The 26,606-nt window shown below is 43.9% G+C and overlaps 1 protein-coding gene across 2 annotated transcripts in view; it reads right to left on the bottom strand.

The window, feature by feature from the left end:
- LOC140716779 (kin of IRRE-like protein 3) overlaps positions 1 to 26,606 on the bottom strand; it is a 702,588-nt gene that overhangs the window by 116,407 nt on the left and 559,575 nt on the right. For both annotated transcript variants that reach the window (XM_073029666.1, XM_073029667.1), the window contains exon 6: positions 2,085 to 2,190. In XM_073029666.1, coding sequence (XP_072885767.1) covers positions 2,085 to 2,190 — 106 coding nt within the window. The remainder of the gene's footprint in view (positions 1 to 2,084; positions 2,191 to 26,606) is intronic.

Genomic DNA, 26,606 nt, shown 5'->3' with positions numbered 1-26,606 from the left:
GGTTGTGGGAACAAGCTCCCACTACTGAAAAGTGCTCCTCACGGCATGCACCTCAAATAGCCTCTGACAACCAAGTCCAAGTCCTGGCCTTCTCGTGTGGCTTAGTCTCTAAGCCTGTCGGAATTGTTTCTACTGACAGGAGAAGGGGCGAATGCGGGTCCTGGCGCCTTAAAACCAGTGCTTCAGGTAGATGGAGATCATCAGCCTGGGAAGGCAGTCCATCTAAGAGAGGGAAAACTCTGATTTCAAACCTCTGCTGCCTTGCGGCCATACCCACTCATGGGAAAGGCTTCAGGAGTAAACCCTGAGGACAAATCTGGAGCTGGAGTCCCAAAGGCAGTTCAACCTCGTTCTGGCAACTCCTGCGACGGTACTGGTGCCAAGCTGTATCGGCCCTTGCCCTTCCCTTGGACAACATCGGTGGTGTGGAGAGTGGAGACTTGCTGCTTGGGCAACTGCCGGTCTTCCATACAACCTTGTCTAGGCCTGCGCCCTGGAGGGGACACTCCGAGACTTTCCAGGTGCAGATCCATGGTCTTGTGAGACTAACGGATGCCACACACCATGGGAAGCAGACCCTGACTATCTACCCTGTATTTGTCCCTCATAATCCTATATAACTCAGCTGTGTCTCCCTTCAGCCTCATTTGCTCAAGGGAAAGCATTATTCAATCTCTCCTGATAACTCAATCCCTCCAATCCAGGCAACATCTGCGTGCCTCTTTTCTACATTCTTTCTAACTTATTCACAATATTGTGGTGACCAGAACTGCACACACAACTCTGAGTGCAGTCTAACCAACATTTTGTACAATTTTAATGTGAGGTGCCAACTTTTCCACTCAATGCCTCAACCAATGAATGTAAATGCCTTCCTTGGCACCCTGTTTACTTGTGTTGCCACTTTCAAGGAACCGTGCACTTGCACCACAAGGTCTCTCTCCCAGCATTCACTGGATATATTCTGCCCATGCTTTACTTCTCGAAATACATCAGTTTGCACGCCTGAGTTAAATTTGACCTTCCATTCCGTTGCTCACTTTCCCAGAAGATCAATATCCCATCGTAACCTGAGACAACTTTCTCTTTTTTTGTCATCTGCACATTTGTGAATTATGTCACCTATATTCTCATCCAGTTCATTAGGGTAAATGGCAAACTACAGAGGACCCAGCTCTGATCCCTGTGGTACATCATTGGTCACAGGTCTCAAATTTGAAAATCAACACTCTACTACCACCCTCTGACTCCCACCCAGGTCAATTTTGTATCCAGTTAGTTAGTTCTCCGTGGATTTTGTAGGATCTAATCTTCTGGACCATCGTATGATGTAGGATCTTGACAAAGTCCTTGATGAAGTTTAATGATCCTCTTGGCCACCTCTTCACAATACTCACTGGACTTGAAAATATAGTCAGAGTTCCACGGCCATGCCTTCCCAATCTATAACCTAGGGCAGCACAGCAGTGTAGTGATTAGCACAATGCTTTACAGTACCAGTGACCCAGGTTCAATTCCTGTCGCTGTCTTTAAGGCATTTGTACATTCTCCCCGTGACTGCATGGATTTCCTCCGGGAGCTCTGATTTCTGCCCACAGTCCAAAGATGTATAGATTGGTAGGTTAATTGGTCATTGTAAGTTGTTATGCGATTAGGCTAGGGTTAAATTGGGGGGTTGCTTGGTAGTGGGCTGTATCTCAACAAATAAACAAAGTCATCCATAAGGGACAGACACAGTGTCTTACAAAGTCTTCCTCTCCATACAAGATGTTTGAGCATGCCTAACTCACAGCATTTTCCTATTCTCTCTCCCCCTCTCCTGAAAGTGATGAACAGCAAGATAAAAGCTTTGCCCAAGGTCTATTGGTCAGCCTCGAGGGAGTACTGTCTGTCATGTGGGTGACGGGGCAATGAAACCAAACCTTGGCCTTGGATTATGGAAGTGCTGGATGGCAGTGAGAAGGAGCTCTGGCCAGTGGTGGATCACCAGTTTCAGCCTGACCCACGGTCTGTATCCACTCAGCAGTTTGGTAAACACATCGAATGGGAAGAGTCATCCCACCCAGCAGGAGATGAGGAGGTACCTGTACAGGCTAACAGCAGGGTTTGCCTTTGCAGAACATTGAAACTTCACCGTGCTCCCTTCCAGGACAGGCTGAGGCTCCATCGTCAAGTTCACCACAGGCGGGTCTGCAGGCAGAAAAGAGGTTATAAATGTATTGCCAGCTCTTACCGCAACTCTCGCTCTCAAAATGATTCTCACTCTGCAGAGTGAATGCAATGTCGACTGAAAATGCCTGGTTAACGTGGTGTAGACTCCATGTAGAACAATGTAGACTCTGATGAAGTTAACTGATTGACAATGAAGAAAATGTAGACTCACTGGAGAAATGACCAACAATCTGCATATAAATGGTGACCTTAATGATGGGAAATGTTTCAAGAGCTTTATGGCAGACATGAATTGGGCAAGGATTGTGATATTAGGGGAATAGAAACAGGCAGAAATTTCAGAGAGTTAAGAGCTGCTACTAGGAAAATTCTTAAAGGAGGAAAGTATGAAGAGTTTGGCGGGGTGTGGGGAAACAGAAGAGGCAGCAGAATACACAACTATCAATAGAGGTGAGGACTATCAAAATAGGAAAAAAAAGAGAAGAGATGGCAACGTGCAGGGCTGGAAGAGATTGCAGAGAAAAGAGAGGGTGTAGCAAGCAGAGGATTTCAAAATGAGTGTAAGAATCTTAAAGTGAGGGACTAAGATGACATCAAGGAATGGAGATAGAATGAGTTAAGATATGGGAAGCTGTGTGCTTTGGATACGTTGAATGTGATGGAGGAAGGACATTGAGAGACCAGTGTCTAATATATTATAACAGTAACTATTATATTATAAGGAATGTAGATAGAGGGTATCGATGGAAGAGTAGAATGAAAAAACATGGAAATAGTTTCCCTCCTGCCATCCAGACAGATGTGACAGTAAAATGATTAAAAAAAAATCTGTCCCATTGAGATCTGGATCACCACCACTCCCAACTGTTTTCTATACTGGTCTGCTGATATGGAGACCAGTGCATCAGCAGGACTGTGATACACTGTTAATTTTTTATCTGACGAATGTGCAGCAGAGAACAGACCTACAGTCCCTTAAAGGGTCCAGTGTGAGAATCACTAGAAATTTAAAGGGAGCAGGCTCAGAAATAACCTTTGGAATGGGATAAAATCCTCCCTGGCTCTTCTCTGAAATTTCTGCCTTAACTGTTAATTACCTCATCTGAGCTAGAAAAACCAATGGAGTCATTGGCTTCTTGGCCAGACATTGATTAATCACATGAAAAGTCAAATTATTGTTTTTCTTGAACCGACCTGATGTTATTATGAACACAAGGAATTCTGCAGTTGCTGAAAATCCAGAGTAACACACACAAAATGCTGGAGAAACTCAGCAGGTCAGTCAGCATCTATGGAGAGGAATAAAGAGCCGACGTTTTGGGACGACACCCTTCATTGGGACTGAAAAGTCATTGTGCCCACTTTTGTTTATTTTGTCATGTTGGTTATATAATATTTATATTTTTGTTAAATTTAGGTTTATGTAAAATATGCTTGTCATGTTTGTAATATACTGTGCTGCGGCAGGGTATAAATGGCATTTATGGCACCCTGAGCATATGCGCTCAGTGGCAACTTTTCATGGTCTTCTGCTGCTGTAGCCCATCCATTTCAAGGTTCAATGTGTTGTGTGTTCAGAGATGCTTTTTTGCACACCACTGTTGTAACACGTGGTTATTTGAGTTACTGTCGCCTTCCTGTCAGCTTGAACCAGTCTGGCCGTTCTCCTCTGACCTCTCACCCACAGAACTGCTGCTCACCGGATGCTTTGTGTTTTTTTGCACCATTCTCTGTTAACCTTAGAGACTTTTGTGTGTGAAAATCCTAGAAGATCAGCAGTTACTCAAACCACCCTGTCTGGCACCAACAATTATTTCACTGTCAAATTCACTTAGATCACATTTCTGATGTTTGGTCTGAACATTAACTGAACCTCTTGACCATGTCTGCGTGCTTTTATGCATTGAGCTGCTGCCACATGGATTGGCTGATTAGATATTTGCATTAATGAGCAGGTGTACATGCTGTACCTAATAAAGTGGCCACTGAGTGTATGCCCATGACAATGAACTTGTACTTGAAGTATCATTTAGGGTAGATTGTACACTATAATAGGAAGCAAGGATGGTGTCAATCACTGTGAAATAAGAGAATAGTAAAAAGATAGATACTGATCATTGAGTGGATTTGGAAACTTGGACTGTTTGATGTCATTTGTTGTAAATAGGAGCTCTGATTTAAGCAGAAGGCTGCTGTGGAATTGGACTGAAATTGCTTGGATGAAACAGGGAATGAAAAATCAATCAGTTGGAATCTACAATTGCCAGAGAATTGTAGCAGTGAATTTTGACTTAGTGAACCATGTCTCCAGGCTGCACAGTGGGCACAAGGTGTGCCCGTACACCACCATATCTGGACTGTCTACCAAAGGAATGGAAATGGGTGTTGGCAGGGCTAAGGATGCGTACAGTCAAAGGTGGATAAAGATTCACTGGTTAAAAACCCTTGCATAGGAACAAAATAACGATCAGTTCTCCTCAGAAGCCATGTTTGAAGGTAGTTGAGAGGATGAGAATTTGATCACTGATTAAAGGGAATATGGGAAATTAGGCCCCACTTGGAGTATTGCATGCAGATTTGGTTAATCTTACAGGAAGGATGTGGAAGCTCCAGAGAAAGGGCGCTGAAGACGCTCACCAGGATGCTGCCCTTCACTCTCTACACCCATAGGCACAGTGCAAGCGCCGTCTATAAATTTGCCGATTACACAACTGTTGTTGGCAGAATCTCAGTTAGTAACAAGGAGGTGCACTGACCTCGTTAGTGGTTGAGTGGTGTCACAACAGAAGCCTTGTACTCAATGTCAGCAAGACCAAGGAATTAGTTGTGGACTTCAGGAAGGGGAGGTCGAGTGAACAGACACCAGTTCTCATCGAGGGATCAGCAGTGGAAAGGGTGAGCAGTTTCAAGTTCCTTGGTGTCAACATCTCTGAAGGTCTATTCCTGAGCTCACTATTGATGCAATTATGAAGAAGGTGTGCCAGTGAGCAGTTTGAGGAGATTTGGTATATCACCAAAGATACTACCAAATTTCTACAGATATACTGTGAAAAGCATTCTAACTGGTTGCATCACCGTGTGGTATGGAGGGGGCCATTGCACAGGATTGGAAAAAAGCTGCAAAAGGTTGCAAGCTCAGCCAGCTCCATCATGGGCACTGGCCTCCATAGTATTGAGGATATATTCAAAAGGGGATGCCTCAAAAAGGCGGCATCCATCATTAAGAACCTTCATCACCCAGGACATGTCCTCCTCTCATTACTACCATCAGAGAGGAGGTACAGGAGCCTGCAGACACATACTCAACATTTTAGGAACAGATAAATATTTTATCAAAGTATGCTTATGTCATCATATACCACCTTGAGATTCATTATCTTACGAGAAGTCACAGTAGATAAAATACAAGAAATACAATAGTGTCAATGAAAAACTACACAGAAAGACAGACAATGCATCAAAAAAAAAACAAACTCTGCAAATACAAAAAAAACTAATAATAATAATGAATAAATAAGTAACAAATAATACTGAGAACATGAGTTGTAGATTCCTTGAAAGTGAGTCTAAAGGTTGAGGAATCAGTTCAGTGTTGAGGTGAGTGAAGTTTCAACACTGGTTCAAGAGCCTGATGGCTGAAGAGTAGTAACTGTTCCTGAATCTGGTGGTGTGGGACCTAAGGCTCCTGAACCTCCTGCCTGAAGAGGCTTTGCATTGATGGTAGGAATCCTTCTTGATGGATGCTGCCTTTTTGTGTCAGCTCTCCTCGTAGATGTGCTCAATGGTGGGGAGGGCGTTTCCTGTGATGAAATGGGCTGTATCACCACTTCTTGTAGGCTTTTCCGTTCTTGGGCATTGGTGTTTCCATACCAGGCCATGATGTAACCAGTTAGGATACTCTCCACCACACACCTATAGAAGTTTGTCAAAGTTTTAGCTGACATGCCAAATCTGCACAAACTTCTAAGAAAGCAGAGGTGCTACTGGGTCTTCTTTGTAATGACACTTACATGCTGGCTCCCGGGCAGGTCCTCTGAAATGATAACACCTATAAAGTTACTGACCCTCTCCACTTCTGACCTCTTGATGAGGACTAACTCTTTGACCTGTAGCCTCCTGTAGTTAATAATCAGTTCCTTGGCTTTGCTGATGTTGAGTGAGGGGTTGTTGTGGTATCATTTCACCAGAGTTTCAATCTCCTACTGATTTTTCACCACCTCCCCTCCACCATCAGATTTCTGAATGCATAATGAATCCATGAACACTACTTCACTAATTCTGCTCTCTTTTTGCATAACTTATTTATTTTTTTATTTCTAAGTTTCTATTTATTTTTATGTAGTTATATATGTATTTATTTATAATTGCAATTTATAGTATATTTTATGTGCTGCAAAATAGCAAATTTCGCAACATTTGTCAGTGGTATAAATCTGACTCTGATTCTAGATTAGAATATTAACTTTAAAGAGAGCATCAAATTTATGAAAGGCATAGATAGGGTAGACAGTCAGAATCTTTTTCCCAGGGCTAAAGTATCCATTATTAGTGAGGATAGCCTTAAGGTGAGAGAGAGAAAATTTAAAGAAGTGCAGGGTAAGTGTTTTTCACACCAAGTGTCAGGTACCTAGTACGTGGTGGTTGAAGCAGATTCAATAGTGGCATTCAAGTGGTTTTTAGATAGACACATGAATGTGCAGGGAGCAGAGTGACAAGGATCAAGTTCAGGCAGAAGGGTCTAGCTTCACTTGGCACAGACATCATGGGCGGAAGGGCCTGTTTCAATGTTGTTCTGCTTTATGTTCTGCTCTCTGTGTTCCAAGTCAGTACTCACACATATTGGAGTTAGGGACGTTCACTGGTGAATGTTCCATTTGCATCTTTTCAGGAGAAGAATCAGTCCATGCCTGTATGCAACATTCGACCTTGGACTGATGTGCCAAGGACATATGAATACTATGGCAACCATCTGTAATGAAGGACTTACCTACTAACCTCAGATCGTTTCCAGTATCTACAAGACACCACTGTTCACTCAGTTTTCCTGTTGTGAACAGTCAGGATAGTGATGTTCTTCCCCACAGGAGGGCGCCATGCCTACTGCCAAGCACCACCCCTCAGGAGAACACACACCCCATGGCCAGGTAGCTTCAACTGCACCTTCAGTTGGCTTGGGCAGTGGATGGATACTGACCCAACTAGAGCAAGATCTCATGGGTCATCATGGGCTCATATACAAACTCAAGGTGAAAGGAAAAAAAATGTCTGGCATCCAAATGAATCACACAGAGGTTTGGTGCTGGGAAGGTTGTTAGATGTGAACTTGGCTCAGAGATCAAGTTAATGAATCGGTCTGAGAAGGGATAAGAAATAGAAAAGGAAATTCACTCGCATGAATCGGGGCCTCTGAGGGCAGCTATAACATAAATCAGAAAATGGGTGGGCTTTAACCTGCAGATAGATTGAACAAATCATATTTGTGGAGGAACCCTTGAAAGTATTCACAGAATGTATTCACTAAAGTTTCTGAGAGCCAGTGAGGGAACAGATTATTTTGGATATGGTCTTCTGTAATGAGAAAATGATCAATTAATTAATCTGATTGTAAGGGACTTTCTGAGGAAGTGTCAAAAATATCATAGAGCAGGCCCTTCAGCCCATTTAGTCTATACAGACCTGTTTTCTGTCTAGTCCCATTGACTCACACCTGGACCATAGGCCTCCAAACCCCTTCCATCCATATACTTACCCAAATTTCTCTTAAATTTTGTAATCAAATTCGCATCCACCCTTCTGCTGCCAACTCATTCCACACTCATACCACCCTCTAAGTGAAGAAGTTCCCTCTCAAGTTCCCCTTAAATATTTCACCTTTCACTAGAAACTATTGATTTCACCCAGCCTCAGGGGAAAAGCCTGCATATATTTACCCTATCTATACCGCTCATAATTTTGTAAGCCTCAATAAGGTATCACCTCATTCTCTTACGGTCCAGGGAATTAAGTCCTAATCTATTCAACCTCTCCCTATAAATCAGTTCCTCACATCCCAGCAATGTAAATTTTCTCTGTACTCTTTCAATTTTATTGGTAACTTTCCTGTAGGTAGGTGACCAGAACTGCACACAATACTCCAAATTTTTTCCAATCAACATCTTATACAACTTCAACATAGCATCTCAACTTCTGTCTCAATTCTCTGATTTACGAAGGCCAATGTGCCAAAAAGCTCTCTTTACAACTCTATTGACCTGTGCTGCTACTTTCAAGGAATTATGGATTTGTATTCCCAGATCTATTTGTTCCATCACACAATTTAATGTCCTACTATTCACTGTGTAAGACCTACCATGGCTTGTTCTCCCAAAGTGCAACACCTCTTGCCTATCTCCATTAAATTCCATCTGCCATTTTTTTCAGTTGGTCCAGACAATGTTGCAGATTTTGATAGCTTTCTTTTCTGTCCATTATGCCCCCAATCCTAATGCCATCTGCTAATTTGATGATCCAATTTACCACATTATTTATTTAGATAGTGAGACAGTGCAGATTAGGCCCTTCAAGCCATGCCACCACAGCAACCCCAATTAACCCTAACCTAATAATGGAGCAAATTACTATTACCAATTAACCTACCTGGTATGTCTTTGGACTGTGGGAGAAAACCAGAGCACCTGGGGAAAACTCATGTATTCTGCAGGAAGAATACATAGAAACTCCTTACAGAATGCTGCTGGAATTGAACTCTGAACTCCAGAACACCTCGTGTGGTAATAGCATCATGCTGCTGTGGCGCCCAATCACCTAAATCATTAATATAGATCATAGAAAACAATGAACCAAAACTGATCTCTGTAGCACACCACCAGTCACAGGCCCCCAGTCAGGGGATAACCATCTACTATCATTCTATCTATCTATTACCTGCTAAGCAAATGCTGAATCCAATTTACTACTTTATCCTGAATGCCAAGTGATTTAACTTTCTGAACCAGTCTCCCATGGGGTATTTTGTCAAAGTCCATGTAGAAAACGTCCACCATCTTTCCTTTATCAACTATCTCAGTAATCTCTTTGAAAAACTAAGTTTTAAAAGTTTTGTTAGACATGACCTACCACACACGAAGACAAGTTGACTATCCATGTACTTATATATAGAGTCATAGGACACTACAGCACAGAAACGTGCCCTTCGGCCCACCTAGTCTATGCTGAACTATTAATCTGCCTGGTCCTATTGACCTGTACCCAGAACATAGCCATTTATACCCCTCCCATTCATGTACTCACATCCACCACTTGCACTGCCAGCTCATTCCACACTCCACCATCCTCTGAGTGAAGAAGTTCCACCTCATTTTCTTCTTAAACATTTCACCTTTTACCCTTAATCCATGGCCTCTGGTTGTAATCTCACCCAGCCTCAGTGGATAAAAGCCACTTACGTTTACCCTTTCTATGCCCCTCATAATTTTGTATACCTTTATCAAATCTCCTCTCAATCTTCTACGTTCCAAGAAATACAGTCCTAGCCTATTCAATCTTTCTTTATAACTCAGGTCCTCCAGACCTGGCAACATCCTTGTAAATTTTCTCTGTACTCTTTCAATCTTATTGATACCTATACTGAACGCAAGTGACAAAATTGTATACACAATACTCCTAATTAAGCCTTACCAACATCTTATACAACTTCAACATAATACCCAACTCCTATACCCAATACTTTGATTTATGAAGGCTGATGTACCAAAATCTTTATGACCCTATACAGCTTTGATGCCGCTTTCAATGAATTATGGATCTGTAGTCCCAGATCCCACTGTTCTATCGTATACCTCGGTATCCTTCATTACAGGAGGAATGAAGATAGGGTAGTCCCTATTGACATCAATGGGACTGTAATTGAGAGGGTGAGTAATTTCAAGTTCCTCAGTATACACATCATCAAGGATCTCAAATGGACTGTACATACTGGCTGTGTGGTGAAAAAAGCACAACAGCACCTCCTTCAGATATGGTCCTGTGGTATAAATATTACTTTCCACTTATTAGCGCAAACCTGGATGTTGTCCAGGTGTTGCAGAATGCAAGTATGGACTGCTTCATTGCTGGGGCATTAGGAATGCAATTGCTCAGTGAATATCTCCATTCTGGTCTTATGATGGTAGGAAGGCCATTGATGAGGAACCTGAAGATGAACTTCCAATGCAATACACTGGGCTGGGATGGTTGACCTCCAACAATCGCAACTTCCTTCGTGTGAGGTATGACTGTAGTTACTGGAGTGTTTTCTCTTGATGCCTATTGATCTCAGTTTTATAAGAGTGCAATTGATACGAAACTGTCAAATGCTGCCTTGTTGTCATGGGTAACCATTCCACCTCACCCTGGAATACAACTCTTTGCCCCATGTTTAGACCAAGGCTGTGATGAGTTCTGGATAATGTAATCTTGATGCTACAATGAGCAGTTTATTGTTGAGTTCATTTGAAATTACCATGAAGGGTTTCAATCACTTAGCTGATCATTGGGCATGGACTGATGAGATGCTGATTGGCCAGGCTGCTTTTTGTGGACAGAGCCTACTGGAGCAGTATGCCTCATTGCATTGTTATATCTAGAGAGTCATAGAATTAAAGATTTGTTCAGCACACTCTCTATGTAAAACATGTTCTTTTAAACTTCCTTTAAAAGTCCTCACTCTCACATTAAACCCATATTCTCTTGCTTTTGTTCCCCCTACAAGTAAAGATTCTCACTACCTATTCTATGCCTCTGATCATTTTATATCAACGAGCAATCTGCTGGAGTAAATCAGCAGATGAAAGGTGGAAAGAACATTTTAACATTTTGGGTCACATCCCAAGACTGGGTAATTCCTTAATTTCTTTTTATAAATACATTTGTTACTCAAGATTCCCCAATCATGCCATTTATGCCTTTCATCATTTGGTCACTGAACTCTGTCCTTGAACTCTTTCAACTTGTTCGCATTTGCTACCAATCTACATTCTCCAGGTTGGCTGGTAAACTCGGCTGTAACACTGTATACTGCATCAACTTGGCTGAAAGTGCAGCTTGTTCTAGAGCACATCTCTCGACTTGGATATCTAGCATCTGCAGATTTCCTCTTGTTTGTGATCTATAGACTATAGTCTGAACATGATCAGAGACAAAAGCATTCAATGCAACTATTGATCTCAACAGTTTTACTCACATATGCTCGCTTTTACATTCCCTGTGAATATGGTCCAGCCTTACAACAATTTTGCCCAAAACCTGTGGTAGAAGCATTACAACTGAAGGGAAATAAACCTCATTTTCATCTTACTAATGTGGAGTTGGTTAGTAAACATGGTTAATGTAGATATTAAACACAAGAGATTCTGCAGATGCTGGAAATCCAAAGCAACACACACAGAATGCTGGAGGAATTCAGCAGGTCAGGCAGTTGTTCATTGTGCTGATGAGGTGTGTGACACCACTCTTGTATGTCATGGGTTTGGGATTAGAGGGCCATGACAAGGTCCAAGTGGTCAAGGCATCCTGACAGAAAACATACATTCTTGGTGTGATTGGCCATCTATGTTTCAGCACTAGTGTCCCACAGATACATTCCTGAGTAAAATGTCAGATCCAAGGTGGTTAAGAACTGTCCAGACTCACTGGACCTTCTGCAGTCAGGGAGGGGCATGAAGCTCTTTAGTTGCGGTCCTTGTGTGGTCTTTCTTCTGCCTGATGGAAGATCCATGTTGTGATTGAGACTGATGAACATAGGCCTCGGTTGGGGCTTCTTATGATACTGCTGCGAGACTGGAGTGTATATTATGGTTTGGGCCTTGATCTTCGAGATGCAATGGAAAAAGTAGAACTTCTTTGGATCCCAGGGGATACAATGCCTAAGAAAATGGGTGAAAATTAATTTGTGCTGGCAAAAAGGCATCTGGTTGTAGTCTCTGTGGTGTTGTTGATGGCAGAATCCACCAGACTGGAACTTGGGACTCTAGTCACAGACTATTGACAGAGTTGGAGAGTTTGGAAAATTGCACTCCAGGTGGTCCAGCAAGGTAACATATTGGAGTTCACGTACTTTCAGTTTTGCCCTGGGCACTTCCACATGCTGGTGTTCATGTCTGCAGCCAGCATGAACCCAGTAGCCTCCCAAAGCTTTCTTGACTTGGTGAGAACCAGGTGATGGACATTGTCACAATTCTTAGACTGGCTGTCAGGCAGGTTGGAGATACACATGTAGAATAGCATTGGGGGGCATACTGGATTCATCATGTGGCAACTTTCTCATGGCCTGCACCTATGGTGCCTCTCTGAGGGGAGATAGTATCACAATCATGTGTTGTTTTTAAATTTAGAGATACATCACGGTAACAGGCCCTTCCAGCCCTACGAGCCTGGGCTGCCCAATTACACCCATGTGACCAATTAACCTACTGATCCGTATGTCTTTGGATTGTGGGAGGAAACCGGAACACCTGGGGGAAACCCACGTGGTCACAGTGAGAATGTACAAGCTCCTCACAGACAGCGGCATCAATTGAATCCGCGTCGCTGGTGATGTAATAATGCTACTACGCCACCGTGCCGCCCCCGTTTGAGATGCTTCTAGTAGAGCAGTATGTAAGATTGGTAGCAAGGTGACCAAGCTGAGCTCAGCACCTTCATCGAGCGAGGGTCCACAGCCTCTGAGCTCACTTCATCAGTAGAATACAGACCTGCTTTGACCAACCTCCTTCTTAAAGTCAAAGGAGACAAAATCTGCTGGGTAGGTTTGATTATCTGAACAACAGGGTGTGGATTTATTTCAAGCATAAAGTAGAACTCTGTTTCCAAATGCCACAGGTTCAGATAATACTCTGAACAGGAAGAGATGAGTTCCTGAATGTAATTGATACACTATAGGAATTTGTCAGAGTGTATTTTCCTTTTGTTAATGCAGCCTCATGAATTACTTAAACACTTTATCGAGAGCACAGAACAATTGAACTATGATCTGTTGTTATTGTTTGCAGAGCTGTCTAACTTCATCCATCATTAACACTGCATGAGGGATTAAATATTGCCTCCGAGGCAAAACTGATTGAGTATTCAGGCAGCGTATGGTGTGTGGTTGTTGCTGTTGTAAAGACATTCTCAGTGTGAGCATTGCTCAGAGTCTCCAATTCCTCTGGCTCTGCCACTGGAATACACTACAGAGAACTGCTTTCTTTATTCATGAGCTTGAAGCTGGGAATTTTATCATTCCCCAGTTACAGCGCTAACTTGGCTCTGGAAAGTAACCATTTGATTAAGTAAAGTGAATGCCCATAGCAATGATGTCTGCTAATTTACAATGAATGCCTGATGTCCAGCAGGAAGGCCACAGAAAAACTGTTCAGAAAATGCAGTTAAATAGAGATCATGGGCACTTTTCTGAAGATTTAGCCGGGAAATACAGAACAAAAAGCACTTCCCTCTAAATCCTTGCTGCACCTAGGAGGGTCAGATGCTGTACCTGGGCCTGGGCCTGCAGTTTTACAACAGGAGCATTCACAAGCCATTGTGGAAATTGCGGGTCTCGGCCCGAAATGTCAACTATTTGCTCTTTTCTATAGAAAAGTGGGAGGAGTACCAGAGAGAGGTGATGGGCAGGTAAGGAGATAAGGTGAGAGAGGGAAACAGGAATGGGGAATGGTGATGAGAGGGTGGCATTAATGGAAGTTTGAGAAATCGATGTTCATGCCATCAGGCTGGAGGCTACCCAGACAGAATATAAGGTGTTGTTCCTCCAACCTGAGTGTGGCCTCGTCGTGACAGTGGAGGAGGCCATGGATAGACATATCGGAATGGGAATGGGAAGTGGAAGTAAAATGGGTAGCCACTTCTGGTAGACGGAGCATAGGTGCTCAGCGAAGCGGTCTCCCTGTTATACAGGAGGCCACACCGGGAGCACCAGACACAGCATATGACCCAACAGACTCACAGGTGAAGTGTCGCCTCACCTGGAAGGACTGTTTGGTGTCTGAATGGTAGTGAGAGAGGAGGTGTAGGGGCAGGTGCAGCACTTGTACTTGGCAAGTGTTTCTCTCTCCCCTCCCCGCACCTTTCAAATCTACTTCTCAGATTTTTTTTCTCCAGTCCTGCCGAAGGGTCTCGGCCTGAAATGTCAACTGAACTCTTTTCCATAGATGCTGCCTGGCCTGCTGAGTTCCTCCAGCATTTTGTGTGTGTTGCTCGGATTTCCAGCATCTGCAGATTTTCTCTTGCTTGTGATTTAAGAACTCTCTCAGGTTTCATTTAGGATTATGAATAGTTGGAGCCAACCACCTGTCAGACAAGCTGACAAAGACCCATTCATTCCTGCTTTCTACCCAACTAATTCTTACTCCTAAATACCACATCCCTTGGTTCCCTCATATAGATATGTCCTCAAAGAACTCCATCTGCTGATTTAACACACAAGATTCTGCAGATGCTGGAAATCCAGAGTAACACACACAAAATCTATGGAGAGGAATAAACAGTCGACGTTTTGGGCTGAGACCCTTTTCTCGGCCTGAAACGTCAACTGTTTATTCCTCAACATAGATGCTGCCTGACCTGCTGAGTTCCTCCAACTGATGAGTTAAACTTGATTTTGCTTTCATGAATCCATGCTGAATCATTGTTTGCATGCCTGATGTCAAGCTCCAGAAGCAGACTCTCTTTCCAAGTTCTGTCATGGGAAGCGAATACCAGGGTAGAAGAAAAGATTCAAGAATGCACCAAAAGACTCCTGGAAATACCTTTCCCATGATAACGCAAAGTGGAGAAGGAATTTTCAGGATGGCATTGAGAACCTACAGTCCATGTGTTGAGAGGACACAGAAGTCCAGTGTAAATGGCAGAAGAAGCATATTAAACCCAAACTACTTTTACGCTTTCCCTGTAAGGCACCTTCTGCCCTCAGAGTCTGCAGCTCCCACATTGTTCAAGTTCAAGTTCAGTTTATTGTAATTGAGCAGTATCCATGTATACTACCAAAGGAAACAATATTCCCCAGGACCAAGGTGCACAACATGGTACACATAACTCACACACATAACACATGAAATAATATTACAACAAATAAATTAACAAATAATAAGGTGCATTTGTGACACAAGTTAAATGTAAACAGTATAATGTTGCTGGTGCTTCATATGTGATGAGATCTGGGTGGTAGCAGGGAGTTCAGTAGTCTTACTGCCGTGGGGGAAGACGCTGTTTCCCATCCTAACAGCCCTTGTCCTAATGGTATAGTACCTCCTGCCTGATGGTAGGGGGCCAAAGGCATGGTTGGACGGATAGGAGAGATCATTGACACATGCCATGGATATGGCCTGATCAGTCAGCTCAGAACCCACAGAAACAGACCAGAAGAAAGTCATCTTCTGTCTTGAGGGACAGCCTTAGAAGAAGAACATACCTTTAAATAAAAAGTGGAGGGAATGTATTTTCTGGTAGGAACACCAGACAAAACTTTTAGAAGTTTTTACAATCTGCTTTTATGTTTCTCGCTACTTTAATCTTAATTCTATTTTCAAATTCTTGCACATCATTTGCTGAATAATAAAATGCTCTAAATCCCCAGACAATGTTTTCTCTGGTAACCTTATGAGCTTTTTCCATAACATGGTAGAATTTCAAATTTGGTTTGAGAGTAAGAAACTTGAGTCTGAAACTAATGCCCTGACCTTAAATAAAGGCAGATTGGCTAGTAAGAGAACAGTGCTGGCAAAACTAGACTGGGAAAGTAGATTTAAAAATAAAGTAGGTTACATTGGCAGACATTTAAGAAGATTATTTTCTGAGTGCATTTACCCTGTCTTACCCCCCATACTTTTATATCACCTCTTATCAAATTTCCCCTCATTCTCCTGCACTCCAGGGAATAAAGTCCTAACCTATTCAAACTCTCCCTATAACTCAGATCCTCAAGTTTGGGCAACATCCATGCAGATTCTCTTTTGGATATATTTCCTGTAGGTAGATGACTAGAACTGCACACAATACTCCAAATTTATACAACTTCCTGCACTCTGTGCTCTGATTTATGAAGGCCAATGTGCCAAAAGCTCACTTTATGACCCACTTTCAAGGAATTATACATCCGTGCTCCCAGATCCCTCTGGTCTACCACACTCCTCAATGCTCTAACGTTCACTGTCTAAGTCCTTACCCTGGTTTGTCCTCCCAAAATACAGCACCTCACACTTGTCTGCATTAAATTCCATCTGCCATTTTTGCAGCTGGTCCAGATAACATCTCCACTCCCAAACTGAAAGTTATTTTAGTGGATTAATACTGGTGCAATTATTTTACAGGCCCAGCCTGTCACTCTCCAAGTTAAAAGATGTTCTAACTTCTCCTGATTCCAGCCTGAACCTTCCCACCTGCCCATCTGAATACTATCAGGTACTAGTTAGGAGCCTCGTTGGAGTGTGTTTCAGGGCCTGTAGCAATCCTAGCCCACTCTCCTGAGGTTGTGTGACAGACCAGATGTCCAAGCACATCTCCAAACAAAATCCCCGTGAGCTTTGAGGAAAAGCAGAGAAAATTGGAGATGAAAATTAGAAAATAAGCATTTACAGGAATGATTTGCTTTGAAGAGGCAATTATACAAAGCAATCAGGCCTAATATTCCTGATAGGTTTGGTCTATTAAACGCCAATTGGAGAAGCTCTAACAGTTTATGAGGATCTACACTTACAACATTCATAAAGGTGCCTACATTAAAATCCCTGACTCTCTGGAAGAAATTGGCTTTCACACAGTATTTAAATTTTTCTAGCAGCCAGATGGTTCTCCATCTCTCATCCCCGGTGGTCCTATTTGACATCTGTTTGCCATTAATATTAAGCAGTTACTCAGAAGATAGATTCCTCTGATCACATAGCAATGCACTGCACCACAAGTTAATAACGTGCCAGGGGCCTAGTGGGCAATGCAGGCCCGTGTAGTTCAACTCCGCATAATTATGACACAAGAACTTTGTTGCAGACTAAAGGAATGGAAGCAGTATTTTGCAGTTCAGTTGGTGATCTGGTTGAGCACTTAATTATATCTGGGGATGGCATAAAGGTGCAGCTCGTAGAGGAAACCTGATTCAATCCTGGCCTTTACTGCTGTCTGTGGGGAGTCTGCATGCTCTTTCTCTGCAAGTGTAGGCATTCCCCGGGGGCTTCATTTTCCTCCAATATGACAGAGAAATGCAGGTCATTTGGTTAATTGGCCACTGTTAATTGTCCCTACTAAAGGTGGGTGATAGAACTGATGGGAATGCAAGGAGAACAAGTTGCAGGGATAAGTTGTGGGGGGAGGGATAGGCTAGGTTTGTGATTTGGTATTGCGGAGAGGGTGGGGAAGGAATGGATTGGACAAAGGGGTGACCTGTGATAAGCTGAGAGTGGAGTTACTGTATGTACAGTACTGTGCAAGAGTCTTAGTCACACAGAGAGGGCACCTAAGACTTGCACGGCACTGTATTTGTCACTGTGGAGCGGAGAGCAAGTTTGTAAATCTGGCAGGAGCAGAGGATGTTGGGAATGATGAGGCTGGAGTGCTGCGGGAGGGGTGTGGGACAGGTGGCAGAGAAGGAGTGGCAGTGGCAGGGGATGGCGTAAGTACAGACACACCCAGCCCTGAGACACCAGGCAAGGTCATTTGATTCCAAACAGCAGTTCATTGATCATTACAGAATGTCTCACTGGTGCTTCCTGCGCAGTATGAGGTTGTCTGGGTGATCAGTTATGGGAGCAGGTATAGAATGAATGCCTTACAGCATGCAGGTAGAAATAATGAACACAAGGCTGTAGGACTCACCTGTGCTAACGGACAGAGGAAAACTGAGCCTGTGCCACAGGGGATGCCTTACAACAGAAATGGACAGTTCTGACACAGTCAGAGAAAGGGAGTTGCTTACAACTGTACAATTCAATATTAAGTCTGGAAGGTTGACATATAGAAGATGTGGTGTTGTTCCTCGGGCTTCCATTGAGCGTCATTGTAACAGTGCAGGAGGTCAGTGTGGGATGAGATTGACCATAGGTGTTTCCTTTGTATGTTTGTTGGCCTTCAGAAACGGCTCCTTTTTTGTAGGTGAACGATAGAGTCTTGGGAAGCTGATGGGAGTGCGAGGAGAATAAGGCTGATGTACGGGCGGCCACCACACGGTCATTGACAGATCGGGGTCAGGGTCTAGTGGCATGGAGTGCAAGATAACTGGGGGCCCTTCACTGCTGCAGCCTTCCTCCACCTTCTCTACCGTTGTGATGTGTCTTCGTCTTCCACCAGCATCACAGTTGAGGTCTTGGTTGGATCGCTTTTGGTCTAGAACCTCCCCCTTAACCTTACCACCCGGGTGACCCCACCAGTAGCTAAGTCCCAGATGGCTAAAATCCAGACAGCATCACTCTCGGGACTTCAGGAACCAACAAGCCTCTGTACCACGACAAGGTGACGATCTTTAGATAGAGAGTCGTTATCTAACGTTTCCTTAGATGTTAGATAGAGCTCTTAAAGATAGCGGAGTCAAGGGATATAGGGAGAAGGCAGGAACAGGGTACTGATTGTGGATGATCAGCCATGATCACATTGAATGGCGGTGCTGGCTTGAAGGGCCGAATGGCCTACTCCTGCGTCTATTGTCTATTGTTTATCCTCAAAAAGTGCACACACACTTTCCCTAGTACAAATTCCTGTCACATTAAGCCCTGCACAATATTATTTCCATCAAATGCTCCACTAAACATAGACCCAGCCCGTACTGTCCTGCATACGCTCCCAAAGCATTCTCCACGGCATACACCAGAAACTCCAATTACATTCTCCACTCCATACCCAGCCCCCCCGACACACTCCCAGCAGTTACTCCCTCGATCAGACCCCATTCCTCCCAACACCACATCTCTGTAAATCACCCCAGCACACGCTGGTCCGAATACCACTTCATTCCCATGCCAGTATAGCCCCTGCTCAGGTAACCAAGCACAGCTCCAGCGAGCCGAGTTCAATCCTGAGCTGCAATGCTGACCGAGTGGAGCTTCCAGTGTGACTTGGTGCATGGCATATGGGTGGTCTGGTTACCCTTCCACATCCCAAAGACTTGCAGGTTGATAGGTTGAATGGCGTGTGTGTGTGTGTGTGTGTGTGTGTGTGTGTGTGTGTGTGTGTGTGTGTGTGTGTGTGTGTGTGTGTGTGTGTGTGTGTGTGTGTGTGTGTGTGTGTGTGTGTGGTGATGTAAGGAGAAAGGAGTGTGATTGGAGTGGATTGGTGGAAATGGGTGGGTGGTTGTTGATGTGGGAAGAATGAAGAATGGCCTGTTTCTGTGCTGTACAGTATCTCTTGGTGACAATCCCAGCAGCCTCCAAAGCACAGTCTCGTAGCATTAACATCACCGCTCAATCTACCTAGTACATGCTGGCCAAACACGCATGTCACACACACTCACTGAAACACAGTCTGCACACACTCCCATTACACACTTCCTTCACACTCTCTGCATAAGCTTTCTGCACATTCTCCCTGCAAACACTCCCCCTGGATGCCACCTGCATGCATGTCCTCACATGTCCCACCCACCCCTGCAGCACACACTGTTTGCACACACGCCCCTGCATAAACACTCAAAGAACATGCATTCTCTTCACTCATACACCTCACATACAAACTCCTGCACACACTTGCTGTGTATATACACTGCACAATACCTGGGAGCTTAGGAGGACGATGGTGCCTAGCGGCGACTCCTTTGCTTGCATCTCTGGAAACAGATCTATTTCAATCTTTAATATCTCTATTTTCCCTTTCAGAGTTCTTTTGAAGACCCTGACCTGGAGTTACACACTGACTACGGTTCTTTGTGGGAATGGGACCCACACTCGGGGCGTCACGACTGGCTGCTATTCGATATGCCAGGGCTGTGGCCTGGAAGACGAGTGCGTCTTCAGGGTTCTGGGATTTTGTGGCTCTGGAGATCTGCTGACTCAAGGTTGGTGCTGCTGTAGAAAACTGCTGTGTTGTGGGAGATGGAAGATTGAAAGCAGCCGGAGTTCTTTGGGCACAGAGCTTGGAAGAAGTGACACAACAGACTTTTAATACCATAAATCAGTGAGTTGTTTTGTTAGGTCTCCCCTCTCACTGTGAAATGGGGACACCTCTTTTTCCCTTATTAGGGAGAGAGGGAGCCTGTGGTATGTCGAATACTGGGTGAACAAGTAGGCTGTGTCTTTAATGATGTTCTGCTGCACACTTGAGTGCTGGGTGGAGGGTGCTGATGCTTTTTTGCTGGTGAGGGTGAGGGAGGGGGTTTGTTGCTTTGCTGATGCTTATGCGTGCGAGGGGGAGCCGGGGGGGGGGGGCTTTGGGGTTCTAACGTTTAACTGTCATTCATTCTCTGGGGCACTCCTCTGTTTTCATGGATATTTGTGAAGAAAAAGAATTTCAGGATGTATATTGCATATATTTCTCTGACATTAAATGTACCTATTGAAACCTATTGCACCACCTGCAAATACATATTGAATAAACTCAAGTGTGCACCTGCTGTGCTTACTATACACACACACTTGCATGCACACACATTACACACTTTACCTGCACACACTCTTACACATTATCTGCATACACGTGCTTGCACAGAGCCTGCACTCACTCACATATATTCCCTGGTGTAGACTGATTTGCAGTCATATTTTACACAGAAATGGGCAGGAATTTAAAAGCAACTGAATAGAGTGTGGAGAGCAGATTTATTAGGTGCCAAAGTACTTACTAAAACATGGAAAGGCAAAGAAATATTATTTATGTCCTTATGATAAAAAGCAAAGAGGCTGTGAGGGTGAGATGAGAGATCATTCAATAACCCATACTCAAAGGGAGTACTTCAGGAATTATAGATGATATTGCAGTCCTCTTGGTAGAAAATGATAATAAAAGCAATCACTGCTTAACAAGGAAGTGCACTGAGAAAGGCAGACAGTGGAAAAACAGAATAATGAGAAGGCATTGTGTATCACTGTGAGGAGATCATGCTCAATGATGGAACAGATTTTGAGCATGTCAAGATGCCTGAGCAGAAGATTTGATTTTGCTTTGTGTTTCTGGCTGAGAATATTGGAGCGGCAAATAGCAATGAAGTGCAAGGAGGTCAAAATGGCCAAAGTCTAAAATGGATTTAGAAATGCTCAGCATTTTCTAATGTGCTCCAGTGGGTGGTTTCAGTAGCTTACTGAGGACTGAGATTGTCCATGACTTTAGGAGAAGGTCACCTGTCTATTGTCAAATTGTGAATTTACATCTGTATACCTGCTCATTAATACAAATAGCTATTCAGCCAAATACACAGCAGCAACTCAATGCATAAAAGCATATAGTTATGGACAAGAGTTCAGTTGTTTTTCAGACCAAACATCAGAGTGGGGGAAGAAACGTGACCTAAGTGACTTTGACTGTGGAATGATTGTTGGTGCCAGATGGGGTGGTTTGAGTATCTCAGAAACTCCTGATCTCCTGGAACTTTCACGCAAAACAGTCTCTAGAGTTTACAAAGAATGTTGTGAGAAACAGACACCTGCAATAGGTGCATCCAGCTGCAGCTCCTATCAGACCGAGTTAGGGAATTGGAGCAGGAGCTGGATGAACTACGGATCATTCGGGAGGCAGAGGCAGAGATAGATAAGAGTTATTGGGAGGTAGTCACACCGAAAAGACAGGAGGTAGGCAAATGGGTGACAGTCAAGAGAGGCAGGGGGAGCAGACAGAGAGAGAAGAGCACCCCTGTGGCCGTTCCCATCAAAAATAAGTATACCGTTTTGGATACTGTTGGTGGGGATGACCTACCAGGAACAAGCTGCAGTGGTCCTGTCTCTGGCACTGAGGTTGGACCCTCGACTAGGAAGGGGAGGAGGGAAGAGAAGAGAGCGGTACTGATAGGGGATTCTATAGTCAGGGGGGCGGATAGGAGATTTTGTGGGGAAGATCGGGAGTCTCGGATGGTATGTTGCTTCCCTGGTGCCGGGGTCCGAGACATCTCAGATCGGGTGCAGGTTATTCTCGAGAGGGAGGGCAAGAATCCAGATGTTGTGGTCCATGTAGGGACAAATGACATGGGTAGGATGAGTGAGGGGGTCCTGCGTGGGGAGTTCAGGGAGTTAGGTGCGAAGCTGAAGAGTAGGACCTCCAGGTAACAATCTCAGGATTGCTACCTGTGCCACGTGCGAGTGAGGCAAGGAACAGAAGGATTATAAAGATTAATACGTGGCTGAGAGGATGGTGCAGGAGGGAGGGCTTCAGGTTTGTAGATAATTGGGCTTTGTTCCAGGGAAGGAGGGATCTGTTCCGAAGGGACGGTTTACACCTGAACTGGAGCGGTACTAACATTCTTGCAGGGAAGTTTGCTAGTGCTTCTTGGGGGGGTTTAAACTAAATTTGTAGGGGGCGGGGATCCAGAATGTGAGAGAGGATAATGAGAGGAAGAATAAAGGACAGGTGGGGACTACACGGTTCCGGAATATTAAGTGTGTAGTACAGAAAGGTGAGGCGGAACAAGTGATAAGGAGGACACATGTACAGAGGGATGGTCTGACGGAACATGGAGTTAAATGTGTTGAAAGAATAAGTAAATTTAGGAAGGACAACAAAATTCTAGGGGCGTATAGCCCGATGGGAGTTCGGGGAGCTGGGTTAAGCACAATAGGCAGCAATTCAAACAGAGAGAGGAGAAATGGGCTAAAAATTCTATATCTGAATGCACGAAGTGTCAGAAATAAGGCGGATGAGCTTGAAGCTCAGGTGCGAATGGGTAACTATGATGTTGTTGAGATAACGGAGACGTGGCTGCAGGGAGATCAGACTTGGGAAATGAATGTACAAGGGTATATGTGCTATCGTAGGGATAGAAATGTGGGCAGAGGGGGTGGGGTGGCCCTGTTGGTGAGGAATGAGATTCAGTCCTTTGCAAGGGGGCACATAGGGTCAGGAGAAGTAGAGTCTGTGTGGATAGAACTGAGGAACAGTAAGGGCAAAAGGACCCAAATGGGTGTTGTCTACAGGCCACCAAACAGTAGCATGGATATTGGGTGCAAGTTGAATAGGGAGTTAACATTGGCATGTGGCAAAGGTAGTGTCGCAGTAGTTATGGGGGATTTCAACATGCAGGTGAACTGGGAGAATCGGGTTGGTGCTGGACCACAGGATAGGGAGTTTGTAGAGTGCCTACGGGATCCATTCTTGGAACAGCTTGTACGAGAGCCGACCAGGGACAAGACTATTCTGGATTTAGTGTTATGTAATGAACAGGATTTGATAAGTGATCTTGCAGTAAAGGAGCCATTAGGAGGTAGTGATCATAATATGATAAGTTTTTATCTGCAATTTGAGAAGGATAAGGGCAGCTCAGAGGTGTCAGTGTTGCAGTTGAACAGGGGAAACTATGGAGCCATGAGGGAGGAGCTGGCCAAAGTTGACTGGACGGATAGCCTAGCAGAAAAGACAGTGGAACAGCAATGGCAGGTATTCTTGGGAATAATGCACAAGGTGCAAAATCAGTTCATCCCCCAGAGAAGGAAGAATTCAAAGGGGGGAAAGGGGCCACAGTGGTTGACAAAGGAAGTCAGAGATTGCATAGCATTAAAAAAAAGGAAGTATGACAGAGCTAAGGTGAGTGGGAGGACAGATGATTGGGAAGTTTTTAAGGAGCAACAAAACTTAACTAAAAAGGCAATACGGGGAGAAAAAATGAGGTACGAATGCAAGCTAGCTAGGAATATAAAGGAAGATGGCAAAAGCTTTTTTAGGTATGTGAAGAGAAAGAAGATAGTTAAGAACAATGTTGGGCCCTTGAAGAATGAATTGGGTGAAATTGTTATGGGAAACAGAGAAATGGCAGAAGAATTTAATGAGTACTTTAGATCTGTTTTCACTAAGGAAGACACAAGCAATCTCCCAGATATATGGATGGGCCAAGGACATAGGGTAACAGAGGAAATGAAACAGATTGACATTAGGAAGGAAACGGTGATGAGCAGACTGATGGGACTGAAGGCTGACAAATCCCCAGGTCCAGATGGTCTGCATCCTAGGGTACTAAAGGAGGTGGCCCTGGAAATTGCGGATGCATTGGTAATCATTTTCCAATGTTCCTTAGATTCAGGATCAGTTCCTGAGGATTGGAGAATGGCTAATGTTATCCCACTTTTTAAGAAAGGAGGGAGGGAGAAAACAGAGAACTATCGACCTGTCAGCTTGACATCGGTGGTGGGGAAGATGCTAGATTTCATTATTAAGGATGAAATAGTTCCATATCTAGATAGCAGTGATAGGATTGGGCCAAGCCAGCATGGATTTACCAAGGGTAAATCATGCTTGACTAATCTGTTGGAGTTTTTCGAGGATGTAACCAGGAAGTTAGACAGGGGAGATCCAGTGGATGTAGTGTACCTCGATTTTCAGAAGGCATTTGATAAGGTCCCACATAGGAGATTGGTGGGTAAAATCAAAGCTCAGGGCATTGGGGGGAAGGCATTGACATGGATAGAAAATTGGTTGGCAGATAGAAAGCAAAGGGTAGCGGTGAATGGGTGTTTCTCGGAATGGCAGGTGGTGACTAGTGGGGTGCCACAGGGCTCGGTATTGGGACCACAGCTGTTTATGATTTACTTCAATGATTTAGATGAAGGCATTGAGAATAACATCAGCAAATTTGCTGATGATACTAAGCTGGGTGGCAGTGTGACATGTGATGAGGATGTTAGGAGAATTCAGGGTGACTTGGATAGGCTGGGTGAGTGGGCAGATACTTGGCAGATGATGTTTAATGTGAATAAGTGTGAGGTTATCCACTTTGGGAGTAAGAACAGGAAGGCAGATTATTATCTGAACGGTGTAGAGTTAGGTAAGGGAGAAATACAAAGAGATCTAGGAGTCCTTGTTCATCAGTCACTGAAGGTGAATGAGCAAGTGCAGCAGGCAGTGAAGAAGGCTAATGGAATGTTGGCCTTTATTACAAAGGGAATTGAATACAAGAGCAAGGAAATCCTCTTGCATTTGTACAGAGCCCTGGTGAGACCACACCTGGAGTATTGTGTACAGTTTTGGTCTCCAGGGTTAAGGAAGGACATCCTGGCTGTAGAGGAAGTGCAGCGTAGATTCACGAGGTTAATTCCTGGGATGTCTGATCCCAGATGGGGATGATCCCATGGGGATGAATAAAGTATCTATCTATCTATCTATGTCTGGACTGTCTTACGCAGAGAGGTTAGAGAGACTGGGCTTATACACGCTGGAACTATGGAGATTGAGAGGGGATCTGATTGAAACATATAAGATTATTAAGGGATTGGACAAGATAGAGGCAGGAAATATGTTCCAGATGCTGGGAGAGTCCAGTACCAGAGGGCATGGTTTGAGAATAAGGGGTAGGTCATTTAGGACAGAGTTAAGGAAAAACTTCTTCTCCCAGAACTGGAAGAGAACTGGAAGTACTGGAGAGTTTAACATCGGTAGCTGAGCGAAGGGCGCTGAGTAGGCTACGGTCAATTATGGAAAACCCTGAACATCCTCTACATAGCACCATCCAGAGACAGAGAAGCAGTTTCAGCGACAGGTTACTGTCGATGCAATGCTCCTCAGACAGGATGAAGAGGTCAATACTCCCCAATGCCATTAGGCTTTACAATTCAACTGCCAGGACTTAAGAACTTTTTTTTTTAAAGCTATTATTAATGCTTTTTGAGTTAGTGATTTAGATGCATATCATATTATTACTGAGTTAAGTATTGTATGTAATGAGTTTTTGCTACAACAAGTGTATGGGACATTGGAAAAAAATGTTGAATTTCCCCATGGGGATGAATAAAGTATCTATCTATCTATCTATCTATCTATCAGAGAGTTGTGGGGGTCTGGAATGCACTGCCTCGGAAGGTAGTGGAGGCCAATTCTCTGGATGCTTTCAAGAGGATAGTGAGGGATAAAATTGGTCCCTTAGAGAATCAGGGCGGTCAGCTATGTGTGGAGCCAAGGGAGATGGGAGAGTTTTTGAATGATTTCTTCTCTTCGGTATTCACTAAGGAGAAGGATATTGAATTGTGTAAGGTGTGGGAAACAAGTAAGGAAGTTATGGAACCTATGACAATTAGAGAGGTGGAAGTACTGGCGCTTTTAAGAAATTTAAAAGTGGATAAATCTCCGGGTCCTGACAGGATATTCCCCAGGACCTTGAGGGAAGTTTGTGTAGAGATAGCAGGAGCTCTGACGGAGATCTTTCAGATGTCATTAGAAACGGGGATTGTGCCGGAGGATTGGCGTATTGCTCATGTGGTTCCATTGTTTAAAATGGGTTCTAGAAGTAAGCCTAGCAATTATAGACCTGTCAGTTTGACATCAGTGGTGGGTAAATTAATGGAAAGTATTCTTAGAGA

This window comes from Hemitrygon akajei, chromosome 26 (genome assembly GCF_048418815.1).
Source record: "Hemitrygon akajei chromosome 26, sHemAka1.3, whole genome shotgun sequence".
NCBI lineage: Eukaryota > Metazoa > Chordata > Chondrichthyes > Myliobatiformes > Dasyatidae > Hemitrygon > Hemitrygon akajei.
The sequence above is the reverse complement of the archived record's forward strand: the minus strand, read 5'-3'. Positions and strand labels throughout refer to the sequence as shown.